At 31.8% G+C, this 23,733-nt stretch overlaps 2 protein-coding genes across 4 annotated transcripts; both read left to right on the forward strand.

Moving 5' to 3' along the window:
* The first annotated feature begins 589 nt into the window (after nucleotides 1–589).
* On the forward strand, nucleotides 590–16,992 carry LOC124426870 (E3 ubiquitin-protein ligase HERC2). Of its 2 annotated transcripts, none has more exons than XM_046969058.1 (13): nucleotides 590–881; nucleotides 1,198–1,521; nucleotides 1,599–1,799; nucleotides 1,923–2,133; nucleotides 2,243–2,500; nucleotides 2,579–13,413; nucleotides 13,499–13,822; nucleotides 13,904–14,213; nucleotides 14,280–15,001; nucleotides 15,082–15,520; nucleotides 15,625–15,848; nucleotides 15,949–16,103; nucleotides 16,182–16,992. In XM_046969058.1, the coding sequence occupies exons 2-13, from the start codon at nucleotides 1,272–1,274 to the stop codon at nucleotides 16,413–16,415; spliced, it is 14,163 nt and encodes a 4,720-aa protein (XP_046825014.1). In that variant the 5' UTR covers nucleotides 590–881; nucleotides 1,198–1,271; the 3' UTR covers nucleotides 16,416–16,992. The 2 variants fall into 2 exon arrangements, with proteins under 2 accessions (XP_046825014.1, XP_046825007.1); XM_046969051.1 differs by having other exon boundaries at nucleotides 1,306–1,521.
* Nucleotides 16,993–17,527: 535 nt separating this feature from the next.
* Nucleotides 17,528–21,868, forward strand: LOC124426914 (sarcosine dehydrogenase, mitochondrial). 2 transcript variants are annotated; one of them, XM_046969177.1, is made up of 15 exons: nucleotides 17,528–17,815; nucleotides 17,891–17,993; nucleotides 18,096–18,352; nucleotides 18,486–18,698; nucleotides 18,799–19,128; nucleotides 19,204–19,366; nucleotides 19,431–19,578; nucleotides 19,687–19,825; nucleotides 19,907–20,095; nucleotides 20,177–20,444; nucleotides 20,536–20,665; nucleotides 20,748–21,004; nucleotides 21,065–21,227; nucleotides 21,307–21,414; nucleotides 21,495–21,868. In XM_046969177.1, exons 1-15 carry the CDS (start codon nucleotides 17,792–17,794, stop codon nucleotides 21,634–21,636), a joined length of 2,634 nt encoding a protein of 877 aa, XP_046825133.1. In that variant the 5' UTR covers nucleotides 17,528–17,791; the 3' UTR covers nucleotides 21,637–21,868. The 2 variants fall into 2 exon arrangements, with proteins under 2 accessions (XP_046825133.1, XP_046825141.1); XM_046969185.1 differs by lacking the exon at nucleotides 17,891–17,993 and having other exon boundaries at nucleotides 17,530–17,815.
* Nucleotides 21,869–23,733: the final 1,865 nt, after the last annotated feature.

Consider the following 23,733-nt stretch of genomic DNA (forward strand, 5'->3'; position numbering starts at 1 on the left):
CCCGACTAGCGTTATCGACCAACCGAATTTAGCCGAACAGATTTTACGTCCGCAATAACTAATCAATACAATCACTAAGTATTATTTCCATGTTTAGTAACAGGCACAAATAATACAAGTTCATATTGAAACAAAAACACTCACGGTTTCTTTTAGTAATTGCTTATGTAATTTGAGTTTCAATTATAATCGTTAGTAAAAAATAAAAAATATTGTTAATATTCAATTTGACTAGCTTATTCTCAATAAGCATTCTCTATGAATATTAAGCTTTATTTACATTCTTTAGAGTACTAGCAATGACTTCATCCAGTTTACTACTAGATGTCGTGTAAATCTCATCTTTGTAAATCTGATTTGTTGTATTAATCAAGAATTCATTAGTAAGGATGAGAAGTAGGCCTTGAATTTAATTATAATAAATGAAGATTATGATGATGTCAAAAAAAAGGGCGATCATGGGAGAGAGGATTAAAAATGATCACGGCTGTCAATATAATAAAAAACTAGAGTTATGTTTGATGCCGAAACAGTTGAGTCATTAATTCTACTTCCTGCCAATATTAGCGCTATTGTCTATTTCTAATGCGTAGTCGGTAACAGAAGAAGTAACATAAAAAAATTCTGAAATCTTTACTGGATTGTGGACAAATTCACATTTCTTCTTAAGTTTACGCTAAATCCTTTCTATAAATTTATATCTAACATAAAGTTTTACAATATCAATATATCCGAGAATTGAGAACCTGTCAAAATTATCAACCGACATGTTTAGATCCTATGATTAATATAATAACACTTCATAATTAATTTTCTTATGAAAATGAATACATCTTTGGAATATGCAAACCTCAACAATAATAAAGCTATTAAATATACAGGTAGGCTATTCTACTCTTTAAGAAACATAACCTCACATATCATAATGAAAACATTATTGACTGATACTTCTAAATCGATTAAATAATGTATTCCTAGTGACATTGTAAATTTATTTAATTTTTTCATTAATTTAAATTTCAACAAATTGTTTATATTAACGAAATATACATAAACTACATTTTGTTGTATAATGTGTATATATATATTTGTTTTTTTACTTAGATCAATAGTGTAGAATTAATTTATCAGAGTTTAACTTTATAGAATATTTATATACTATTGAATGAACTTATTTTTAATGTTTTATAATAATAGAGTCATGGAACAAAGCAAAAACAAGGCATAATCAAGAATAAAATGGATTCATCTATCTCATTCTTTTGCAAGTAATGAATAAAAGTAGTTCTGCATTTTTTAACACAGACATTTTTAAAGAATCTACAAAAATGAGTAGCCAATTGAATATTACAATACGACCTGAGGGTCGTTTGGATGCAAAGTGGTTAAAAACCGATTTACAGCGTTTTCTTTGTCGTGATGGATTAGCTGATCTTTGGAATGAAATGATCAGAGATGGAGAAATTATAGGACCTTTTAGTGATGGTTTAATTAATCGTGCAGGAGTTCTGGCTAAAAAGGGTAAAATATATTGAATACCAAAGTATATAGATATCTAAAAAGGATATATTACTTTACAAGATTTTTATTAACTTTAGGAGAAAGTGGACATTACTATTGTGGAATGAAAGTATTGTCCTGTCTTTGTTGCGATGGTATTTGTGGTCCTCAACATGGATGTAATTGTGGTCCATGTCAAAAGATTGATAGCGAAGAAGCAGCAAGAACTACATTACTTATGGAGAATACCATGCCTGCCCAACAACTAATAGATTCATGGATATGGGGCCTACAACCATGTAAAAAAATTTATATTATTATTTTCAAATATGTAATAAAGATTAAATAATACTGCATAGTAATTGATATTATTATACATAATAAAATTATATATGATAATATTTATATATCTTTATTTTTAGCATTGACTGATTTAACAGAATGCATAGAATTATTAATTAAGGAACAAAGAAGATTATGTCATGAAGTTGCAAATAGTACTTTATCTGCAATAAGATTAAGACAACGATTAGTAGTAGCACGAAGATACTTTACTGCTTTATCCCGAGACAAACCACAAGGAACTAAAGAAGTTCTTACGACTGTAAAAATTACTACAAAATCACAAAAAAAGTTAAGTATCAATATTTGATTATGGATGAACATAATTTTTGTATAAATGTATAAATGAAAAATTATAAAAAAAAACTAAAAACTGACAAAAAGATAACATATTTTTTAGTTTACAACCCAATGAAAAAGCAACACTAGGCTTAGCAAGAGTTGGTACACGTGCAGCTCTCAATTTTTCTTTTGCATATCTAAGACGTGCTTGGAGATCTGGAGAAGATGTGGAATTTTGCAGTGAATTACTTTCTGAATCTCTTGAAGCTTTACAATGTTTGCCAGAAGCTACTCTTTTTGATGAGAGTAATGTTTCTCAAATTTGGTTGGAAGTTGTAGAGAGATCAACCAAATTTTTGAAACAAGTTGTTGTGGGGTATATTTTATAAATTATTCTTTATATTTTTCAAAGAGTAATGCAATTATCATAACTTATATGAAACTTCTTTCTTAGAAACGTGATTGGTGAAAGATCTTGGCATCCAATTCCAATTGCTGATCAACACACAGCTTTATGTTTGCTACTTGAATTAGTCATCCAAAGAGCTACACTTTCAAATTTGCTGGATGCAGTAGTCCTTTTATTGCAATTAAGTGGAAAAAATAAAAATCAGGATAATAGAGTAATGCCACCAGGAAGTTCAGCTCCTCTTATTCCTATCTTACGCAGATTGAATATGATTCCATCATCATCACAATTTTGGGAATTTGATGAAAATCTTTCAACTAATCCCTGTGAGGTATTATTGAGATATTTGAGACTACCAGATGATGATTCAGTATTTGTGGATTTAAGAAAAGCTGCAGTAATTATAATGTGTAATTTAAGCAGATTAGCTGCTCCCCTTTTACCACATATTACTGACATATTTTCAAAAAATGATAGACGAATTTTTCAAGAAGCAATAGCTTGGGGAAGCACTACATTTGGTGGAAGTTCTCCATTTTATTCTGATACTGTTGCAGAACTAGGCATTAAACAACTGTGCTATACTGAAGAAGCATTATTAATATTATCATTGAGTGGTAATGTTTACATGATGGATTGTAGAACGGAATCACAATATCCAGAAAAAATATATGGTTTTTCTGATAAATCAATAATAATGATAGCAGCTCATCCTGATGGTAAGCATTACTTGGCTTTAGCACAAGACAACACAGTATATTCCTGGGGAGATGGTGATGATGGAAAACTAGGCCATGGTGATGAGATAGCATATGATGAACCAAAAGGAATAGAAGCTTTGTTTGAGAAAAATATAACGTTCATCACATGTGGAAGTACATATTCTGCTGCAATAAGTTCCAATGGTGAATTATATACATGGGGTAGGGGAGTATCTGGAAAACTTGGTCATGGTAACACTGATAATGTCCTAATACCCACTTTGGTAACTACTTTAAATGGACATACAGTGGTACATGTAGCTTGTGGCAGTGGTGATTCTCAAACATTATGCGTTACTGCCTCTGGTATAGTGTTTTCTTGGGGTGATGGAAGTTATGGAAAACTTGGTAGAGGTGGCTCAGATGGATCAAAGACACCCAAAATCGTGGATAAATTGTTAGACATTAATGTTATAAAAGTATATTGTGGTAATCAGTTTTCTGCTGCTTTAACTATTCAAGGAGAAGTATACACATGGGGCAGAGGTTACTCTTATCTGGTAACAGATTGGTTGGGACATGAAAATGAAGAACGTCTCAGATATCCAAAACTTATTGAAGGATTGAAAAACAAAAAAGTTAAAGATTTAGCTTTAGGAAGTTCTCATACACTAGCTTTAACAGAAGATCATATGGTTTATGGTTGGGGTAAAAATGATTATGATCAAATTGATAAATCACTAGGTAGTATTGTTACCGAGCCTACACTATGTCCAGCATTATCTGGAAAAATCGTAGTTGGTATAGTTTGTGGACCTACACAAAGTTTTGCTTGGTGTATTTCAGCATTATCTGTTGCAAGTAGAGTAGCCTTTGTTGTAGAAGTTTGTGAAGAAACTTTCAAATTACTGGATATACTTTTAGCTAAATCTTGCGAAGGATTACCAGGCACACGACCACCTACTCAAGATCGTGAATGTTTAGCTGTAGCTACATTGAATTTATTAAGATTGCAACTTTATGCAATGATAACACATAAAATTGATAACAAATCTGTTGGTTTATCCGGATCCACCCTATTAAATTCTTTAAAACAACGATGTGTTAATCTTGCTAGTGGTTCTGGAATTTTAGCTACTATACAAAAAGCAGCTCAAGCAGTACTTCAGACTGGATGGAGTATTCTTTTACCAACTGCTAATGAACGTGCAAAAACGCTATCGAGTTTTCTTTCAAACTCAAGCACCTTAGAAGAGTCACATACTAATGATGGTCACCTATTTATGGCTGATTTATTAATATCCAGTTTAATGGCAGATGGTGGACTAGAGTTAGCATTAAAAGCCGCGATTAAAGCAGAAATCACAGATTTGTCGGATGGCCAAGAATTTTTGATGGGTTTAAAAATCGTTAAAACCGGTGAATCAAAACAAACTAAAGAATTCGGCTCGGAGAAGTACAACGTGACAATATCACTATTCCAGTTAATAAAACAGTTGATCAGAAATAGCAGCTTTATTACACTCTCTAAATTTCAAAATTTGCAACATATGAGTGGAAATGAAGAGTTACGTATTTTAGATAGACCACCTAGTTTAAACCTTCTTCTTAGATTTCAACGTTTACTCATAGCACAAGCATATGAATGTATTAATAAGTCATCCACAGAAGATTTACAAGATCAAGAAATGTTTGGAGTGGAATCTCTATTAAAAAAGTATATATCTCAAATCTGTGATCATGTAATTGAAATATTACCAGTAGCAGCTGAAATAGCTGGTAGCAGTATTAAGCGATTTGTTTTAGTTATGTCTATTTTGAAGAGTGATATAATAAGTACATTACTGCCTGAATTAATAACGTGTCTGATACTTTTACAAGTAGATTATCCTATGTTGCTTCTTAATATGAATTGGATGGAAACTTTAACCCCTGTTGTAGACACATTAGATCGATTTAATAAATTGACACCAATTATGGAGAAAAACGATGCTGACGACTTGTCTTGGCCTGGTATTATTGCTCCACAGCATGGTTGCAAAACCCCGATTCAAGATGAAACTTCATTAATACGTTGGGCTGATTTAGAGAATCATAATCGTGATGGTGGTTTATGGGTTGTTATAAATAACAATGTATATGATGTTCAAGATTTTAGATACGAAGGATCATGTAATTTTCAAACTTTGCAAAGATTCGTTGGCCGTGATGCTTCACCATTGATGCGTGGTATGATGGATTCGTGCTACGTTGGTCAATACTGTCAATCTGAACCAGAAAATACACATATTACCGTAGAAATGACGGATATGAGTTCGATTCTTCTTGATGCAGAAAGAGCTGCCGGTTTTCTATTAGGATTACATGCTTACAGAATGCGACAAAGCTTAGCATTACAACCTGCTGAAAAAGAAGCTGGTATATGGCTTAATACAAATTTCTTAAGAGGTGGATTACAAATATTGCAACCTCCTAATCCTTATGAAGAAGAAAAAAGTGAAGCAAGAAGTAATAATTCAACAGCAGCAAATACACCGACAGAGCCACCAATTTTAATACATACAAAAAATGAGTCGCAAAAAATGACTGTTGATAGAGTTACTGCATTTATACAAGCATTAGCAGAGACTCATAAAACAGATGCAACTGTTCAAGCATTTTTAACTGTAATTGATAGATATTCCAAAAGCAATAATCTTCTATCTCATACTGATTTTTGTGGTGATCATCCTGTAGAAGAAATCGGCCGATTACTTATGGCAGTCATTATAAAACATCTTGCTCTCGGTCACGAAGCAATTACATTGATAGATCAAGAATTAACAAATAGTGGCAATGCAGAATTATCAAAACCATTGTCCGATATGGTACGAGCGATTCATCAGACAAAGTGGAACTTCATAAGGATAAGACAACAACAAAATCGAAGCTATAAAGAAGTTTGTGCACCTGCACAAGAAAGATGCAGATTTTTATTATATGAAGTTAGACCTGCAACGAGTTTTGAAGTTAAAGGATTACAAAATTTACCACTGTTGCATATTCTACCCAGGTTTAAAAAAATTGTACAAATGATGATCGCTGATATTCGACGAAATAAAGATTCGGTTGGAAAACCTGAAGATATTGTAAATGCATCAATACAAAATGCAAAGTCAAAAAATAAGCCTGATGAAGATATAACAGCAAAAGAAACGATTGCTTTGACAGCATTATCTCCAAAACGAGAAGAAGTATTCAGTACAAAGAATGGCATAAACAACGTATTTGAGAAATTAAAACATAAGACTTTAACTTCTGATTTGTCTAGTCTTATGACAAATATTATAAATTTTGTAATTACGGAAGATGGAGGCGATGTAGAAACCTTACGACGTGCAATGTATTGTCAAATTCAACGTGCAAAATTGCGAGAACAAGGTATAATTATGATGCAAGAGTTGGTAAAGAAAGATCACTTAATAACATCAGTGAAATATTCTTTACTTAACGGTTGGCTCGGCCTTACATATGAGAATCGATTTCTTTACGACGGAATTACTCATTGTTTACATAATATACAGCTTATAACTCCATATCAAAAATCAAAAATAATATTAGCAGAAGCTGAAATTACATCCTGGGCTGTACAAACCTTACGTGCTTATGTTGTTCAGGCAGAATTACCAAATAAACCAACAGCTAGCGGTAAGAGTAGTTTCAATCAAGGCACATATACATGCTTAAGGAAATTACCAAGGGCAAGATTTTTATTGACTATTCTAGGCATGCTAACTAATTATTTACATGCTAATGAAATTGGATTATTGATCAATTCTGGTTTATTATCTAGCATTTTAACATTAATGAGACAAATTGGACCTTCACTTCAAACTGATACCTTGAAACCTAAAGAGGCAATGGCAATATATGAAGATGCTGTACAAAAAAGTAAACCTCCCAGTGTACAACTTAGTGGAAAGGAATTAGCAGCATTAATGAAAATCGGTACAAGAGTAGTTCGTGGAGTCGATTGGAAATGGGGAGATCAAGATGCACCACCACCTGGAGAGGGCAGGGTAATAGGTGAACTTGGTGAGGATGGATGGGTTAGAATACAGTGGGATAATGGTACAACGAACTCATATCGAATGGGTAAAGAAGGTAAATATGACCTGAAATTAGCCGAAGCATTAACACCACCTGAGAGTGACAGTGACAATGATTCACCTGTAGACACCAATAAGATCGACAAAAGTAATGTAAAAGATATTCATCCAACGACATGTTTAAAAGTTGCGTCAACAACGTTACTGCGCATAATGTTACTATCGTGCGGCATAGAAGGTAGCAAAGTACCTACTACTTCGATAAAAATATTGGCATCCGTTTTACGTGGTATTACTTCGTCTGCGAATAAACGCGATGTTACAACGCAGACACAATTATCAAAAGAGCATTATGAGAATTGGGCTACTCTCAGCATCTTAAGAGCGATTGCTAAATCTCCAAAATTGTGTAAATCACTGAGTACTTTAGCATGGGTGGATTTTTTACTTAGTATTATTGCTAATGAAAACAATCCAAATCTTGAAAAACAAATCATGGCAGCAAGATTACTATCTGCAGTTTTACCATCTTGGCCAACTGGTTTTGTAGACATGTTACCTTTCTTAGAGAAAGTATTCAAAATATTGGGACAAATAGCTCTTACGTGTAATAGTGGTTCGAATTCTGAACTTCATTCCAATAAATGCCGTGTATCTTTAACAGCATCTCATACTTCTACCATCGCCGAAGAACTTATTGCTTTAATAAGATCTTTACATTGTCTCTCAAATTGGAATTCAAGTGTGAATATGTTCTTAACATCAAAGCTTTCTTTAGCTTCGGATTTATTGTGTGACGGTCCTCTTTTTCATATACAAATAAATGAAAATGGTGGTAGTAATAGCGCTAACATACAACAAACCGTTATGGCAGCACTTATCGTTGTTGGTGGATTGGATGATAGACCAAGAATTGGTGGTTTAGTAGAAGTCGATGGACAAATAGGTACTGTATATAAATTTATACAACATACAAAAGTGCTCGTGCAGATGCATACCTGCGGGACTCGAAAAAAAATACCGTTTTTTGCATTGAAATATATTAATGAGCCATTTCATTTAGATAAGATGAATATGTCGGATTCATTTTTATCCACATGGGCTAATTTGTTTCTTGGCCATTATGGTCTAGAAACACGACCGGGTAGTATACCCGTAATCACTGGTGTAGTTAATGCTTCTGTACTACGTACGCAACAACAACAATTAGCAGCTTTAGCTGCTGGAAAGGCTATGCTAGCTCATCAAGCAAAATTAAGAAAAGTTTTGAAATCACATATCAATATTACTGACGATGATCGTTACAGTACTCTTCTTCAAGATATGTTAATACGTGCTACGAAGCCTCAACCACTAAAACCAATATTCAAACGAAAAGAACTAGAAGAAGCTGCACTAGCTGTATCTCAATATCTGACATCGGAATTAATGCATTCACCTATTCAACGAACAAGCGTTACCTCAGATCCTACCACTTCTACTTCTGATTGTTCTTTAGCTTCTTTTACTTCGAGCCAAAAAAGACATTGTAAGAGTAGTAAGCGAAAAAATTTTCCACCTGTAAATCCACTTGTCACACAGTTAGTGGAAATGGGTTTTCACAAAAAAAGCGCCGAATTTGCTATTAGGAGTCTTAGTGCAACAGAAGGCAATGTTACACCAGAAACTATTGTAGCTTGGTTGTTAGAAAATCCAGATATTGCTTTAAGTGATACAGAGACATTATCAAGTTTCGAAGGATTATCGGATTCTGATGATTCTACAAGTGAAGATGTGGAAGATTCACCGTCGACGCATGAAGTGACTTCAATGGTAACACCAACATATATGAAGCGGTCAGATTTTCTTTGTGTTGACGAATATGCAATATATATTCGTGATAACGTTGTACCAGGCATGTTAGTGAGATGTTGTAAGAGTTATGAAGAAGTTGAATATGGGGATGTTGGACAAGTTATAAAAGTTGACCCAGAAGCCTTACATGATTTAAATGTCCAAGTTGCTTGGCAACGCAAAGGTGGTACATATTGGGTTAGATTCATACATATTGAATTACTTGGTCATCCACCATCTTTACCAGGTCCACCCGCATTAAAAATTGGAGACAAAGTTAGAGTGAAAGCATCGGTAGCTGTACCTAAATATAAATGGGGTTCGGTCAATCATCAAAGCATAGGAATAGTTACTGATATTACCTACAATGGAAAAGAAGTTTCTGTAGACTTTCCTCAACAAAGTTGTTGGACTGGATGGGCTGCAGAAATGGAAAGAGTACCGTCTTGTCATCATTTGGTATCTTGTAATTCATGTCAATTGTCACCAATCTCTGGTCCTAGATTCAAATGCAAATACTGTGATAATTATAATTTATGTGAAAATTGTTTCTACACGAAACGCTCTCATCGACATGGTTTTAATAGAATTGCAGAGCCTGGGTCTGCAGCTGTTTACGCTGGAAAACCTGGTAGATATCACAGACAAGACCTTTTAGAATTATCTTTAATTGAAGATTGGTCGAAATGTATTAGAACATTAAGCGTTTCCTCCAGAGATAAGTACGCACCACGTCTTATTGATGGATCTGGAAGATACTGGCAAAGTTGTGGATCCCAAGGAAAACATTGGATACGTTTGGAAATGATGCCCGGAATTCTTATACATTCTTTGAAAATAACCGTAGATCCGCAAGATAGCAGTTATGTGCCTTCAGTCATAGCTGTTAATGCAGGCGATTCTTTCAGCTGTTTAGTGGAATTGGCAACGATTAGTGTTCGATATACTGACACTATCGTGACCCTTTTGCAAGATGTTAAAGAATATTATCCATGCATTGAGATCGCTATAAAACAATGTCGAAATGATGGCATTGATTGCAAGATTCATGGACTCCATATCATAGGACGAAAAAAAATCAATGAAAATCAGCAATTAGCCACCTCAGTTTCATTTCTTGCATCAGATTGGGAAGCTGCACAAAAGCAAATTACATCACAATGCATTGGAGAAACAACACAACAATCCGCTGTTTATGTATGGGGTTTAAATGATAAAGATCAACTTGGTGGATTAAAAGGATCAAAAATTAAATTACCAATATATAGTGAAGTTCTTTCGAAATTAAAACCGATTCATATTGCGGGTGGTAGTAAAACTCTTTTTATTGTCAGTCAAGAAGGAAAATTATATGCTTGTGGCGAAGGAACTAATGGTAGATTAGGTCTTGGAGATGACAGTAACGTATGTGAACCCAAACTTATACCATTTCTCAGTCAATACGTGATAAAAAAGGTTGCTGTTCATTCTGGAGGAAAACATGCTCTAGCATTAACTCAAGATGGAAAAGTTTTTTCATGGGGTGAAGGAGAAGATGGAAAATTAGGACATGGAAACTGTGTATCTTTGGATAAACCAAGACTCATTGAAACGCTTAAATCAAAAAGAATAAGAGATATAGCTTGTGGTTCTGGTCATTCAGCTGCAATTGCAAGTAATGGAGAACTTTACACCTGGGGTTTAGGCGAATATGGAAGATTGGGCCATGGAGATACAGCAACACAATTAAAACCAAAATTAGTAGAAGCTTTAATAGGACAACGAATAATTCAAGTTGCTTGTGGAAGTAGAGATGCCCAGACAATGGCTCTAACAGCTGATAGTACGGTTTATTCCTGGGGCGATGGAGATTTCGGTAAACTTGGTCGAGGAGGAAGTGATGGTTGTCACACACCGTTATTAATAGATCGATTGAACGGTTTGGGAGTAATACAAGTCGAATGTGGTGCTCAATTTTCTTTAGCTTTAACAAAATATGGTGAAGTATGGACATGGGGAAAGGGAGATTACTTTCGATTAGGTCATGGAAATGATCATCATGTCAGAAAACCAACTTTGGTTGAAGGACTTCGTGGTAAGAAAGTAATTCACGTAGCTGTGGGTGCATTGCACTGTTTAGCAGTAACTGATACAGGTCAAGTGTATGCTTGGGGAGATAATGATCATGGTCAGCAAGGAAATGGTTCAACGATTGTTAATAGAAAGCCATCTTTAGTAAATGCATTAGAAGACACAAGAGTAAATAGAGTATCCTGTGGTTCTAGTCATAGTGTAGCTTGGGTATTAACTGATCAACCTATAACAAGTAATCAAGAACCAGTTACTTTTCCTACTGCTAAAGATCCATTGGGGCAAATGTGCTTAGGATTTAATAATATTATGGAATCAAATACTACTACAAATACCAAAGATGCTAGACCATCTCTTTCTAATATAATTTTATCATTGGAAAGCAATGTTGCAAAACAACAGGCGCTTCAACATGTGATAAATGCTTTACATATAATGCAAGCTCGAACAGTTATAGTAATGGCTTTACAAAGCCATACAACATTGGCAAATTGTCCTAAAACACCCATGTCAGATACACCGCCGGAAGGAACAATTACTAGTAGCGTCGGTCATACAGTTTATCAAAATGTTGGAGACATAGCACAAGGAGGTGGAGAAGCTCCTGCTAATGCTGTGGAGGCTGCTAATGTGGTGACAAGTCCAAGGACTTCTCCAGATTTAGATGAATATCCATTAGCAATGTTTCCTTCTATGTCTAGTTCAGCAAGTTTATCTTCACGAGCTTCTAAAATGTCGACTAGTGCAATGAGCGTCATAGCAGCAACATTAACGTCGAATGCGCAAGTAGTAGGAGAAGGAGTTACCACAGAATCTGGTTTAGATGAATTTACATCAACGTTAACAGAAGATGATGCAAGAATGTTAGTAGATCTTTTAAAATTGGCAGTTGCTAATAGAGTTGATAAAGGTGCAAAAGAAATAATAGCATCAACTTTAATATCACTTGGTAGAGTAAATCCTACTATTGGAAACATGCTTTTAGAACTTTGTGTAACGGAATTAGAAGATACCACCGCCAATTCTAATTGTATAAGTAAAGCACTTCAACCAGTAGTTCAAGAAACACCTCATCCTTATATAAATGATACAACTCTAACCGGTCATGTGAAGATTCCTGGTGCAGAAGCTTTGCGAGTAGAATTCGATCGACAATGTTCCACGGAGAGAAGACATGATCCGCTTGCGATTATGGATAGTAATGGAAGAGTTGTTGCAATTAGATCTGGCAGAGAATGGAGCGAATGGGCAACTGAAATCAGAATACAGGGCGATGAATTAAAATGGAGATTCTCTACAGATGTTTCTGTAAATGGTTGGGGTTGGCGATTTACAGTACATCCTGTTGTGGCTACATTAGCGGCACACGAATTAGGTTCTGACAGAGCGGTTATGTCACAACCATCGATTGCATTAGCTGAGTGTCTTTTGGATAATAATTTAATTAGTTCTGATAAAAACATCGTTACACGATTAGCGGCAACTTTAGCACAATGCAGTCAGCTCAGTATTTTAACTGCACAGCAAAGAATGTGGGCACTTAAAAAATTACAAGTAGTTTATCTCAGTGGACCTGGTATACGACCAGAAGTTGCATTATCGTCGTTATTAGGTTCTTTACCTCAAGCATTGCTGAGACAATATACATACGAAGATCCTGCTGTTAGAGGTGGAAAGCAATTGATGCATAGCGATTTCTTCAAAGTTCTTATTGCACTTGCTTGTGATTTAGAATTGGATAGCATGCAATGTTGTTCTGAGATTCATAAGTGGTCATGGTTTCGAAGATATTGTCTTGCTGGTCGAGTTGCAAAATCTTTAATACATCGCACTCCATTACCAAAAGCATTTTGCATTGAAGTTACTAAACGAATTAATGAGATGGCTAGAGATGGAGATTCATGTTCTAAAGATCACGAAAATCACGAGCTTTTTAAGCAAGAACATGATGAACAATTACTCCAATGGTTAAATCGCAGACCAGAAGATTGGACATTATCATGGGATGGTTCTGGAGCAATTTATGGTTGGGGTCACAATCATAGAGGACAATTAGGTGGCTTAGAGGGTGCAAAGATAAAATTGCCTACACCATGTGAAAGTCTTTCTGCATTGAGACCAGTACAACTAGCTGGAGGTGAACAAACATTATTTGCTGTTACTGCTGATGGTAAAGTCTATGCTACTGGTAAGTATAAAAAACCAGATATATTTTTATAATTATCATTTTGAAACATTTCAATATATTAATTAATCAAAATGCTTAATTTCAGGCTATGGTGCAGTAGGACGTCTTGGTATAGGGGGAACAGATTCTGTCATTATCCCAACACTTTTAGAATCAATTCAACATATATTTATTAAAAAAGTGGCCATTAATTCTGGTGGAAAACATTGCCTTGCATTAAGCTCTGAAGGTCATGTATACTCCTGGGGAGAAGGTGACGATGGTAAATTAGGCCATGGTAATAGATTATCGTACGATCGACCGAAATTAATTGAAGAGCTTCTTGGAACAGAGATTATAGATATAGCTTGTGGTGGTCATCATAGTGCTGCTATTACAAGTGCTGGTTGGTTATATACTTGGGGAAAAGGTAAAAGTGCATTTATTATAGAAATTAAAAACTATCAATAAAAAATTTCTTTTTGATGAATATAACATTTGTTTTGTATAGGGCGATATGGACGTTTAGGTCATGGTGATAGCGATGATCAGTTGGTTCCTAAAGTTATTGAAGCTTTGCAAGATTGTAAAGTTATAGATGTAGCATGTGGAAGTGGCGATGCGCAAACACTTTGCGTTACAGACGATGATAATGTTTGGAGTTGGGGTGATGGAGATTACGGAAAATTAGGTAGAGGTGGAAGCGATGGTTGTAAAGTTCCGATGAAGATAGATTCATTGGCAGGACTTGGAGTGATCAAAGTTGAATGTGGTAGCCAATTTTCAGTGGCATTAACTAGATCAGGTGCAGTGTATACATGGTAGGTAGGAAAATAAAAAAAATTTTTATGAAGAAAATGATAATAGGTTTGCTTCTTCTTTTATAGGGGCAAAGGAGATTATCATCGATTAGGTCATGGCACAGATGATCACGTACGAAGACCCCGAAAAGTAGCTGCACTTCAAGGAAAGAAAATAATTTCTATAGCCACAGGTTCCTTACATTGTGTTGCGTGTTCTGACAAAGGTGAAGTTTTTACTTGGGGTGACAATGATGAAGGTCAACTGGGTGATGGAACAACAAGCGCTCTTCAAAGACCACGGCTAGTTCATGCATTACAGGGTAAAAAAATAACGCGAGTTGCATGTGGAAGTGCTCACACTCTCGCGTGGAGTACTACAAAGGCTACGCAGAGCAGATTACCAGTATCAACACCTATGGAATATGATTTAGTGAAAGATTTTCAATTTTCCGTGTTACATAATAGATTAGTACTTTTACATCATTTTGCGGAATTATTGTGTCCATCTTTAGCAATGTTCCCTACTACTGGACACATTGGTCTCGACAGATTAGCTCCAATGCTAGTATATAGTATTAAAGAAGCAACGTTCCGTAAAGTAGTTCAGGCTACTATGGTAAGAGATCGACAACATGGGCCAGTAATAGAACTAAACAGAATACAAGTAAAAAGGGCACGAAGTAAAGGAGGCTTGGCTGGTCCAGATGGTATTAAATCTGTCTTTGGACAAATGGTTTCCAAAATGTCTTTACTAACGCAAGATGTACTCTTTTTACCACATAGAGTATGGAAAGTAAAATTTGTCGGTACGTAATATAATAACAATCATTTGTAATGTGTAGTACATACAAAATAATTCTAGTCACATCGATGTTATTATTGATAGGAGAGAGCGTAGATGATTGTGGTGGAGGCTATAGCGAAAGTATCGCCGAGATGTGTGATGAACTGCAAAATGGTTCGTTGCCATTGTTTATACCCACGCCTAATGGTCGAGGCGACAGTGGCACAAACAGAGACTGTTTTCTATTGAATCCTACGGCTAATTCAACGTTACATATGAGCATGTTTCAATTCTTAGGTATTTTAATGGGTATAGCAATAAGGACGGGTAGTCCATTGAGCTTAAATTTGGCAGAACCTGTTTGGAAGCAACTTACTGGAGCATCATTGACACCAGCAGATTTGACAGAAGTTGATAGAGATTATGTTCCTGGATTGTTATGTATACGGGATATGGATCCTGATGAAAAAGTCTTTCAAACTTTGGAAATGCCATTCTCAACACCATCTGCTGTTGGACATGATATACCATTATCAAATAGGTAAAACAACTTTGTATTCATAATTATAAAATAAACTACTTCTATGTATGTATATATTATTATTTTCCAGAATATTATTTTTTACTGTTTATTGTTTCTTTCAGATATCTTAAGATAACACCAGAAAATCGACATGAGTATGTTAGATTAGCACTCAATTATAGACTGCATGAATTTGATCAACAAGTTGCTGCAGTACGTGAAGGTTTATCAAAAGTTGTACCTGTCCCTCTATTGACCTTATTTAGTGGAGCTGAATTAGAAACCATGGTGTGTGGTAGTCCAGATATACCACTTAGTTTATTAAAATCTGTTGCAACTTATAAAGGCACGTATAATTATTCCTGTGATATAAAAAAAACAATTGAAAAAAATTAATAATATATCTTGGATTAATAAAATATAACGATATGAAATATTGATCTTAGGCATTGAAGCTACAGCACCTCTTATTCAATGGTTCTGGGAAGTTATGGAGGAATTTTCTAATCAAGAAAGATCTCTTTTTCTTCGCTTTGTCTGGGGTAGAACTCGTTTACCGCGAACAATTGCTGACTTTAGAGGCAGAGATTTCGTTTTACAAGTGAGTTTTATCTTCTAATTCCACATTATATAATTTAACAAAATTAATGAATATTAACCATAACTGATTATTATTTAGGTGATGGATAGATATCATCCACCAGATCATTTTCTTCCCGAGAGCTACACGTGTTTCTTCCTGTTGAAAATGCCAAGGTATTCGTGCAAGCCAGTATTACGACAAAAATTAAAATATGCTATTCATTTTTGTAAAAGTATCGATACAGATGAGTATGCTAGAGTACAAGCAGCAACAAACTCAGACACAGAAGATACTGATAGTCTCGCCAGTGAAGAACACACTTCACTTTAAGATAGTTATTATCAATATTTATATTTCTAACGAGTTTTTGTGGTACTCTTGAAAGTATGCACGACTTTCATGACAAAGTATTTATTTTTTGTATTAATACATAATGCCATATAATTCACAAAAATCATTCACAAAAAGCTTTTATAATAAGAGTTATACTTGATAATTATGAAATACTACTTGGCAATTATGAAAGTGCACATTGCAAAAATTGAAGACACCATAATATGTAACACATATAATAAGTATTCATGAATTCAAGCATTTAATGCTAATAATTCCTTGAAAGTTGATGATATTGTTAAATGTATCTAGATTACAATAATACAATCATCACCTTTAACTAATCTTAAAAATACTCTCATATGTAGATAATATTGTTGTATGTTTATTCTTTTTTTTTTTTTGTAATTAAAAGTGTGTATGCTAAACCATAATGATCAGTGTGAAAAAAAACTTGAATGCATGATTGCTAAGAAATTTTGTTATTAAGATATGAATAAATTTGTGCTAAGAACAATCTTAAAAATATGGATATAATATATGATTCCTAATAAATAAAAATTAAAATAATAAATTATTTGACTATTAAATTTACAATAAGATATGTTATTACATTAATAATTTCATTTATGATTTCAATGTCCAAAGATAAATAATATATCACATGAGATGTGTAAAAATTTCGAATTAAGTATTTTAAAAAGATAAGATATATGTTTTTCTAAAGACGAGAAGAAAAAAGTGTTATCTTTTTTTTATACGTTCATTTTACTTGATAACATTTTATGTACTAATGTGATAAAAGCTGTGTTGTAATTTAAACATAACAGTTTGATAACTAATATTAAGAATCTTATACAGGGTGTAGCAATTTTTATTTTGTATTCAATTTATTTCTTTATAATATTTGAAAATAACATCATGAATATGTTATATTTAAAAACATAAACATGTTAAAAATTTAAATAGTAAATTACTGAATAAAAATGTAATTCAGTATAATTTTATTTTTGTGCATGTGATATGATACGAAAAAATTTAATGATCATATATTTGTATTTATTTATTATTAATTATAATCATACAATCACAAAGTGTATTAAATTAGTACCATTAGTAATATAATTTCCAAAAAATGTCCAGTATGTATTTGTACATATAATTTTTTTTGAATCATCCTGTATTCTATTAGTTTCATTAATATTATCAACAAAAATGATAAATTCACAATAAGAGGGACATTACCATGAGAAGTGATATTATGAATTACGCCAGAACAAAGATACATATAATACTAGTTATTATAGATCAATCAATTCCAACTTGTATTTACATTTTCATACTACAAGATTCAAGGATATCAAAAAGAAATAATGATCCGCTTCGTACGAAATAAGGTACCAAATATTTAAAACAATTTTTAAACAATTTTAATGGAAATGTTATTAATACATATGATTAATGCTTTTTAGTTCTCAAATTGGTCAATCAAACAAAGTAGATATATGTCAACAAATTTATCTATTACAGCATCAGAAATTCAGTTACCAGAATTTGCAGATGTTATAATAATTGGTAAATTCATTATGAATAATAACTATACTAATTTAAGAATATAAAAGAACAATTTGCCATTTGTTCATAGCTAAAGAAAAAATAAAATTTAATATTTTTCAGGTGGTGGTAGTGCAGGATGTCATGCTCTTTATCATTTGGCGAAACGTGGGATTAATACAATACTTTTAGAAAAATCGAAATTAACTTCTGGTACAACATGGCATACTGCAGGTCTAATATGGAATCTACGTGGTGTTGATGATGTTGAAATGGAATTACTAAATGTTTCTATCAATGTACTCTCATCTTTAGAAAAAGAAAGTGGCATTAACCCAGGATGGATAAATAATGGTGGTCTTTATATCGCTCATACTAATGTAAGTAAATATATTGATAGATATTACACTATAATCTTTTAATAAATTATAGTCTTTGCAACTAATATCTTAAATTGCATGTAAATCATTATTATATATATTAGTGTTTTTAAGAATTAGAATTATTATATAGGAGAGAATGGCAGAATATAAACGCTTAGTCACTACTTGCAAAGCATTTGGTATTGGTGCGCATATAATTTCTCCTAATGAAGCAAAAGCAATATTTCCACTTTTAGATGAAAAAGTTTTTCAAGGTGCAATTTATTCTTCAAGAGATGGAACAGTAGATCCTGCTATGTTGATTAATTCCTTGTCAAAAATAGCAAAAAATTATGGTTGTAAGGTATTCTTACTTAAATAATAATTATTTTATATTTTTATAGGTTTTATTAGTTAACAATTAAAATAAAAATTGATAATATAAACGTATAATAATATTTTAGATAATAGAAAACTGCCCAGTAACTAAAATATTAACAAAAGAAAATATATATGGTTTGAAACAAGTTTTTGCTGTAGAAACACCATATGGACAAATTAATACTAATATTGTACTTAATGCTTCTGGAGCTTGGTCAAATGACATAGCTAAAATGGTAGGTTTAAATATTCCATTAATACCGATAAAACATGCATATGTTGTTACTGAAGCAATAGAAGCTGTTAAAAATTTACCGAATGTAAGAGATCCAGATATCAGTTTATACTTTAAAGTACAGGGTGGCTCTATGAGTATAGGAGGCTATGAAAAATATCCTAGTATGCTACAATTGGTGAGTTTATAATATAATATAATATGATGTCAAACATACTATAATAGTATAAAAATATATTTAATTTGTATATAGGTACCTAAGGATTTTGCATTTAGTTTATATGAGTTAGATTGGAATGTATTTAATGTACATATGGAGTCAATGGTTCAATTAATGCCAAAACTTGCAAATACTGGTATAAAAGCAACAGTTTGTGGCCCAGAAAGCTTTACACCTGATCACAAGCCTATTATAGGTATATATCTTAAATAACATAAGAAGATCCATAATTATTCATTTAAGATAAATATTTTTGAAAGGTGAGGATCCACGTTGTTCAGGCTTTTATTATTCTTGTGGATATAATAGTGCAGGAATGATGTTTGGTGGTGGATGTGGAGAACAGGTAGCATTATGGATAATTAATGGACGTCCTGATAAACATATGTTTAAATATGATATTCGAAGGTTTGAATAATAGATTTTTATATACAAAATTTATCTCATAATACATTTTTATTGTTTTAGAATATGTTAAACAAAAACATTTTAAATTAAAAAATTTATGTTTGAAAGATTTATACCAGAACAAATGAATAATTTAGTTTGGGCTACTGAAAGATCTCATGAAGCTTATGCAAAAAATTATGACGTGGCTTTTCCTCATGATGAACCATTAAGTGGCAGAAATCTCAAAACTGACCCTTTTCATGATGTAAGTTATCTTAGAAACTAAATGAAAAAGTTATAAATCAAAAGGAAATATGTATTATAAAATAAAATATATATATTTCAGCTACTTGTTGCGGAAGGAGCAGTTATGGAGGAACGTCAAGGATGGGAGAGACCAGGATGGTTTCTAAAAAATAAAACAGTGACTATTTTGCCTTATAAATATGATACAATGATAATTAAAGGAAATGATGAATATAAGCAAATTTTAGAAACAGAATGTACATTTGACTTTCCCCTCTATCATAATACAGTAAATGCGTTATATTTAAAATGTATGGCTAATTTTTAAATAATTTTAAAATTAATATAAAATTTATAATATTTTTATTAGATACAGGAAGAAGCATTGGCCTGTAGAACTAATGTAGTACTGTTCAACATGTCTTATCTTGGAAAATTCTATCTTTGTGGGCCAGATGTACAAAAAGCTGCAGATTATCTTTTTACATCAAATACTAGAAAAAAATTTAATAGAATAATTTATACTTGTATGCTTAATCACAAAGGAGGTATAGAAGGAGACTGTACTGTTACTAGTATAGAACCGGGTTCAAGTGGTATTGTTGATCCTATATTTAAGGACAAAGCATTTTACATAGGTAATCTTTACATAAATCTTATTTATTTAATATCTTTTTTAATATTTCATTTGAAAAGTTGTAAAACTTAATTAGATTTCATTAACAACAGTTTCAAGTGGATTATCAACATATCAAACATGGGCTCATATTCATAATGTTATAAAAAAGAATAATTTTGATGTTATGTTGCATGATACTACAGAAAAAATAGGCATTCTATCTATACAGGGCCCTAAAAGGTAAAATATTACGTAAATTAAGTTATTTTGTATATAAAAATATCATACATAGTATATATCATAACAAGTAATGGAAATCTAGCCAGCAAGTACTACAAACACTGATAGAAGATGAATTATCCAATGAAAAATTTCCATATTCAACTAGTAAGTTAGTACAAATAAAAAATGAAACAGTACGTATATTCAGACTTAGTTTTGTTGGTGAAAATGGTTTTGAACTTCATATACCAAAGCAGTCATGTAAAAAAATTTATGAAACTGTAACTGAAGCTGGTCGAAAGTATAAAATGAAACTAGCTGGATATCGAGCATTATATAGCTTAAGTTGTGAAAAAGGTAATAGTATTGATTATATACAATAAAATTATAACAATATCTTAACTTTGTATTTTATAGGATATCATCTGTGGGGTTCAGATCTAAGAATAGATGATAATCCTTTGGAAGCAGGTTTAGAATTTATTTGTCGCAAAACTGGTTCATATTTAGGAAAAACAGCAATTGATCAACTTTATACAAATGGAATTAAAAAGAAATTAGTACGTCTATGTCTCAATAGGTAGATATAAATGTATTTCTATAAATTGTTATATTGATTTTCCTGTTATAATAAATTAAACAATTTACATTTTTTAAAGCAATATTCCCATGTGGGGATTAGAGACTGTATATAGAAATAATCAATTAGTTGGATATGTAAGAAGAGCAGAATATGGCTACACATGTGGTAATAGTATTGGACATGCGTAAGTTTATTATTTATTACGACTAGTACTTTTATCAAGAATTATCTTTTTATATATATTCTCCTTTTTTAATATTTTAGATATATTAAACATCCTAATGGAGAAAATATTACAAATGAGTATTTACAAACAGGGATTTATGAAATTGAAGTTATGGGAAAAAAATATTCTGCTAACATATATTTAAAAAGTTCATTTGATCCTCGAAATAAACAACTGTAAGGCATATGCTAAACTTAATATATAGTTTTACATATGATAGACAACTATACTTGTTTGAACGCAGTATACTGTCTAGGTCTTTTATACTCGGACCTGATTTTTTATTGTTTTAAGTTTTGGAAAAATTTGAACAAATTATGGAATATTTAACAGTCTCTTTTTTAAGCTACAATTATTCATTAAGTCAAATGTTTAACATATTTTTTCAATAAAAATAAAAATTCAAAAGAGAGTCCGAGAAACAGAAATTTGTTTAAAAATATATAATCTTCAAATAAATAAATATTGAAAAAAGTTATAGGGTTTTACACATAAAACTACGACTTTTCACGAAAATAAAAAGAAAATTTGCAAGATATTTGAAAAGTATAATTATATTGAGGTCTAAAAGTAGAGAATTTTTGTGGCGATTAACGCAATAAGTATGCTAAAAGCAAGATTTTTTAAAATGAATAATCATTTATTAGTGAAATAATACAAATATATATGATATTTTATTTAAGTAGAAAAAATAAAGAATAAGTTTATAAAAATATAAAGTCAACAATTATAACGCATAATCAGTGCAACATATAGGGATTTTGCATATTGCCCTCTCGCATAAAGCATAGTAATGCAATATTTCTTTATCTAATTTTAATGGATACATCGTGCATTGCTTACATTTGCTAAGTATTTGTACCGTTACTACTCCATGATATTTTTTACTATATTTACAACATAAAGGACATTGAATGTATATAATATCGATGTCAGTTAAAAAATCTTAAAAATATCAGCAACCAAAATTGCATCAGGACTCAAAAGTGAGCTGCATAAAAATGTAAGTATCAATATCATAGATAATTTTTTATGAAGAAGGGTTACCATGGAACAGAAAGACTATATGGAAATTAATAGAAAAAAGAGATTAAAATTCATAAGAAAATACGTTAATATGCCAATTGAGTTCTGAAAATGAATAATCTTCACAGATGAGAACAAATTTGATATCTTTGGCTTTCATGAATCATTCATAGTATAAAAGAAAAAAAGATATATATATAGAATTCGACAAACAAAACTTGTAATCCACTGTAAATCATGATGGAAGATTTTTTTTAGTTTGGGAATGTGTAAATATTATTGGTGTTGAATCTCTCCATTTTATTGACACCATTATGAACTACAAAATGTATATTGATATTTAACAAAATAATCTTTATCAAAATGCAGAGAGAATGAGTTTAAAAGATAATTTCATCCTTATGCAAAACAATAATCCGAAACACAATGTTATTAATACATAAATGTGGATCTTATATAATTATTGGAAATACCCCCACAGTCACTAAATATAAAAATTATTAAATACATATGGGATCATTTGAAATAAGAAATATAGTTTCACCATATTTTATTACAAAATTATTTAGAGAGTACTTCTAGAAGAGTAGTATAAAATTTCAAATTTCATTACACAACTTCAAGCTATAATAAAATCAAAAAAGAGAATTCTACCAAATATTAAAATAATTAAATTAAGTGATCTGTTGTATTTTAGATAATAAATCTTATTGGTTTTTTCCATTAAACTAATTGTATGAATATTTACTATGCATATATTTTTACTATTCTCTAGATATTTATTAATATTTTCATAATACATATAGACATCGTTCAATTTTTTGTACGAAAATTATTCTGGATACTTCTAAGAATATGTATATAGTTTTTCTTTGTTAAAATTTTGTTAATAAACGAAGTTTTACAATGTTTTTGTTGAAATGAAGTACTGCATTAATATTTTTTTCCCTGGCTATTTTTTAACAGTTATAATTTTTTGATTTTTCAATCAGTTAGATCTTTTTGGATCGACAATACTGTAAGTATTGAAATTATTAAAAAACTTAAAATTAATTATTGAAAAACTTAAAAAATATTTTACGAAATTATTATAATATATGAACAAAATGAAATATTTATTAAAAAAAATCGAACAAGTTTATATCATATACTGCTAAAGATTTGTTTAACATAAACAAACTGATTATCTTTAGATAAATTATAATCGTTAGCAAACGAACAAAATTCTAACCATCTTTGAAAAGATTCATC

Source organism: Vespa crabro, chromosome 1 (genome assembly GCF_910589235.1).
Source record: "Vespa crabro chromosome 1, iyVesCrab1.2, whole genome shotgun sequence".
Lineage (NCBI taxonomy): Eukaryota > Metazoa > Arthropoda > Insecta > Hymenoptera > Vespidae > Vespa > Vespa crabro.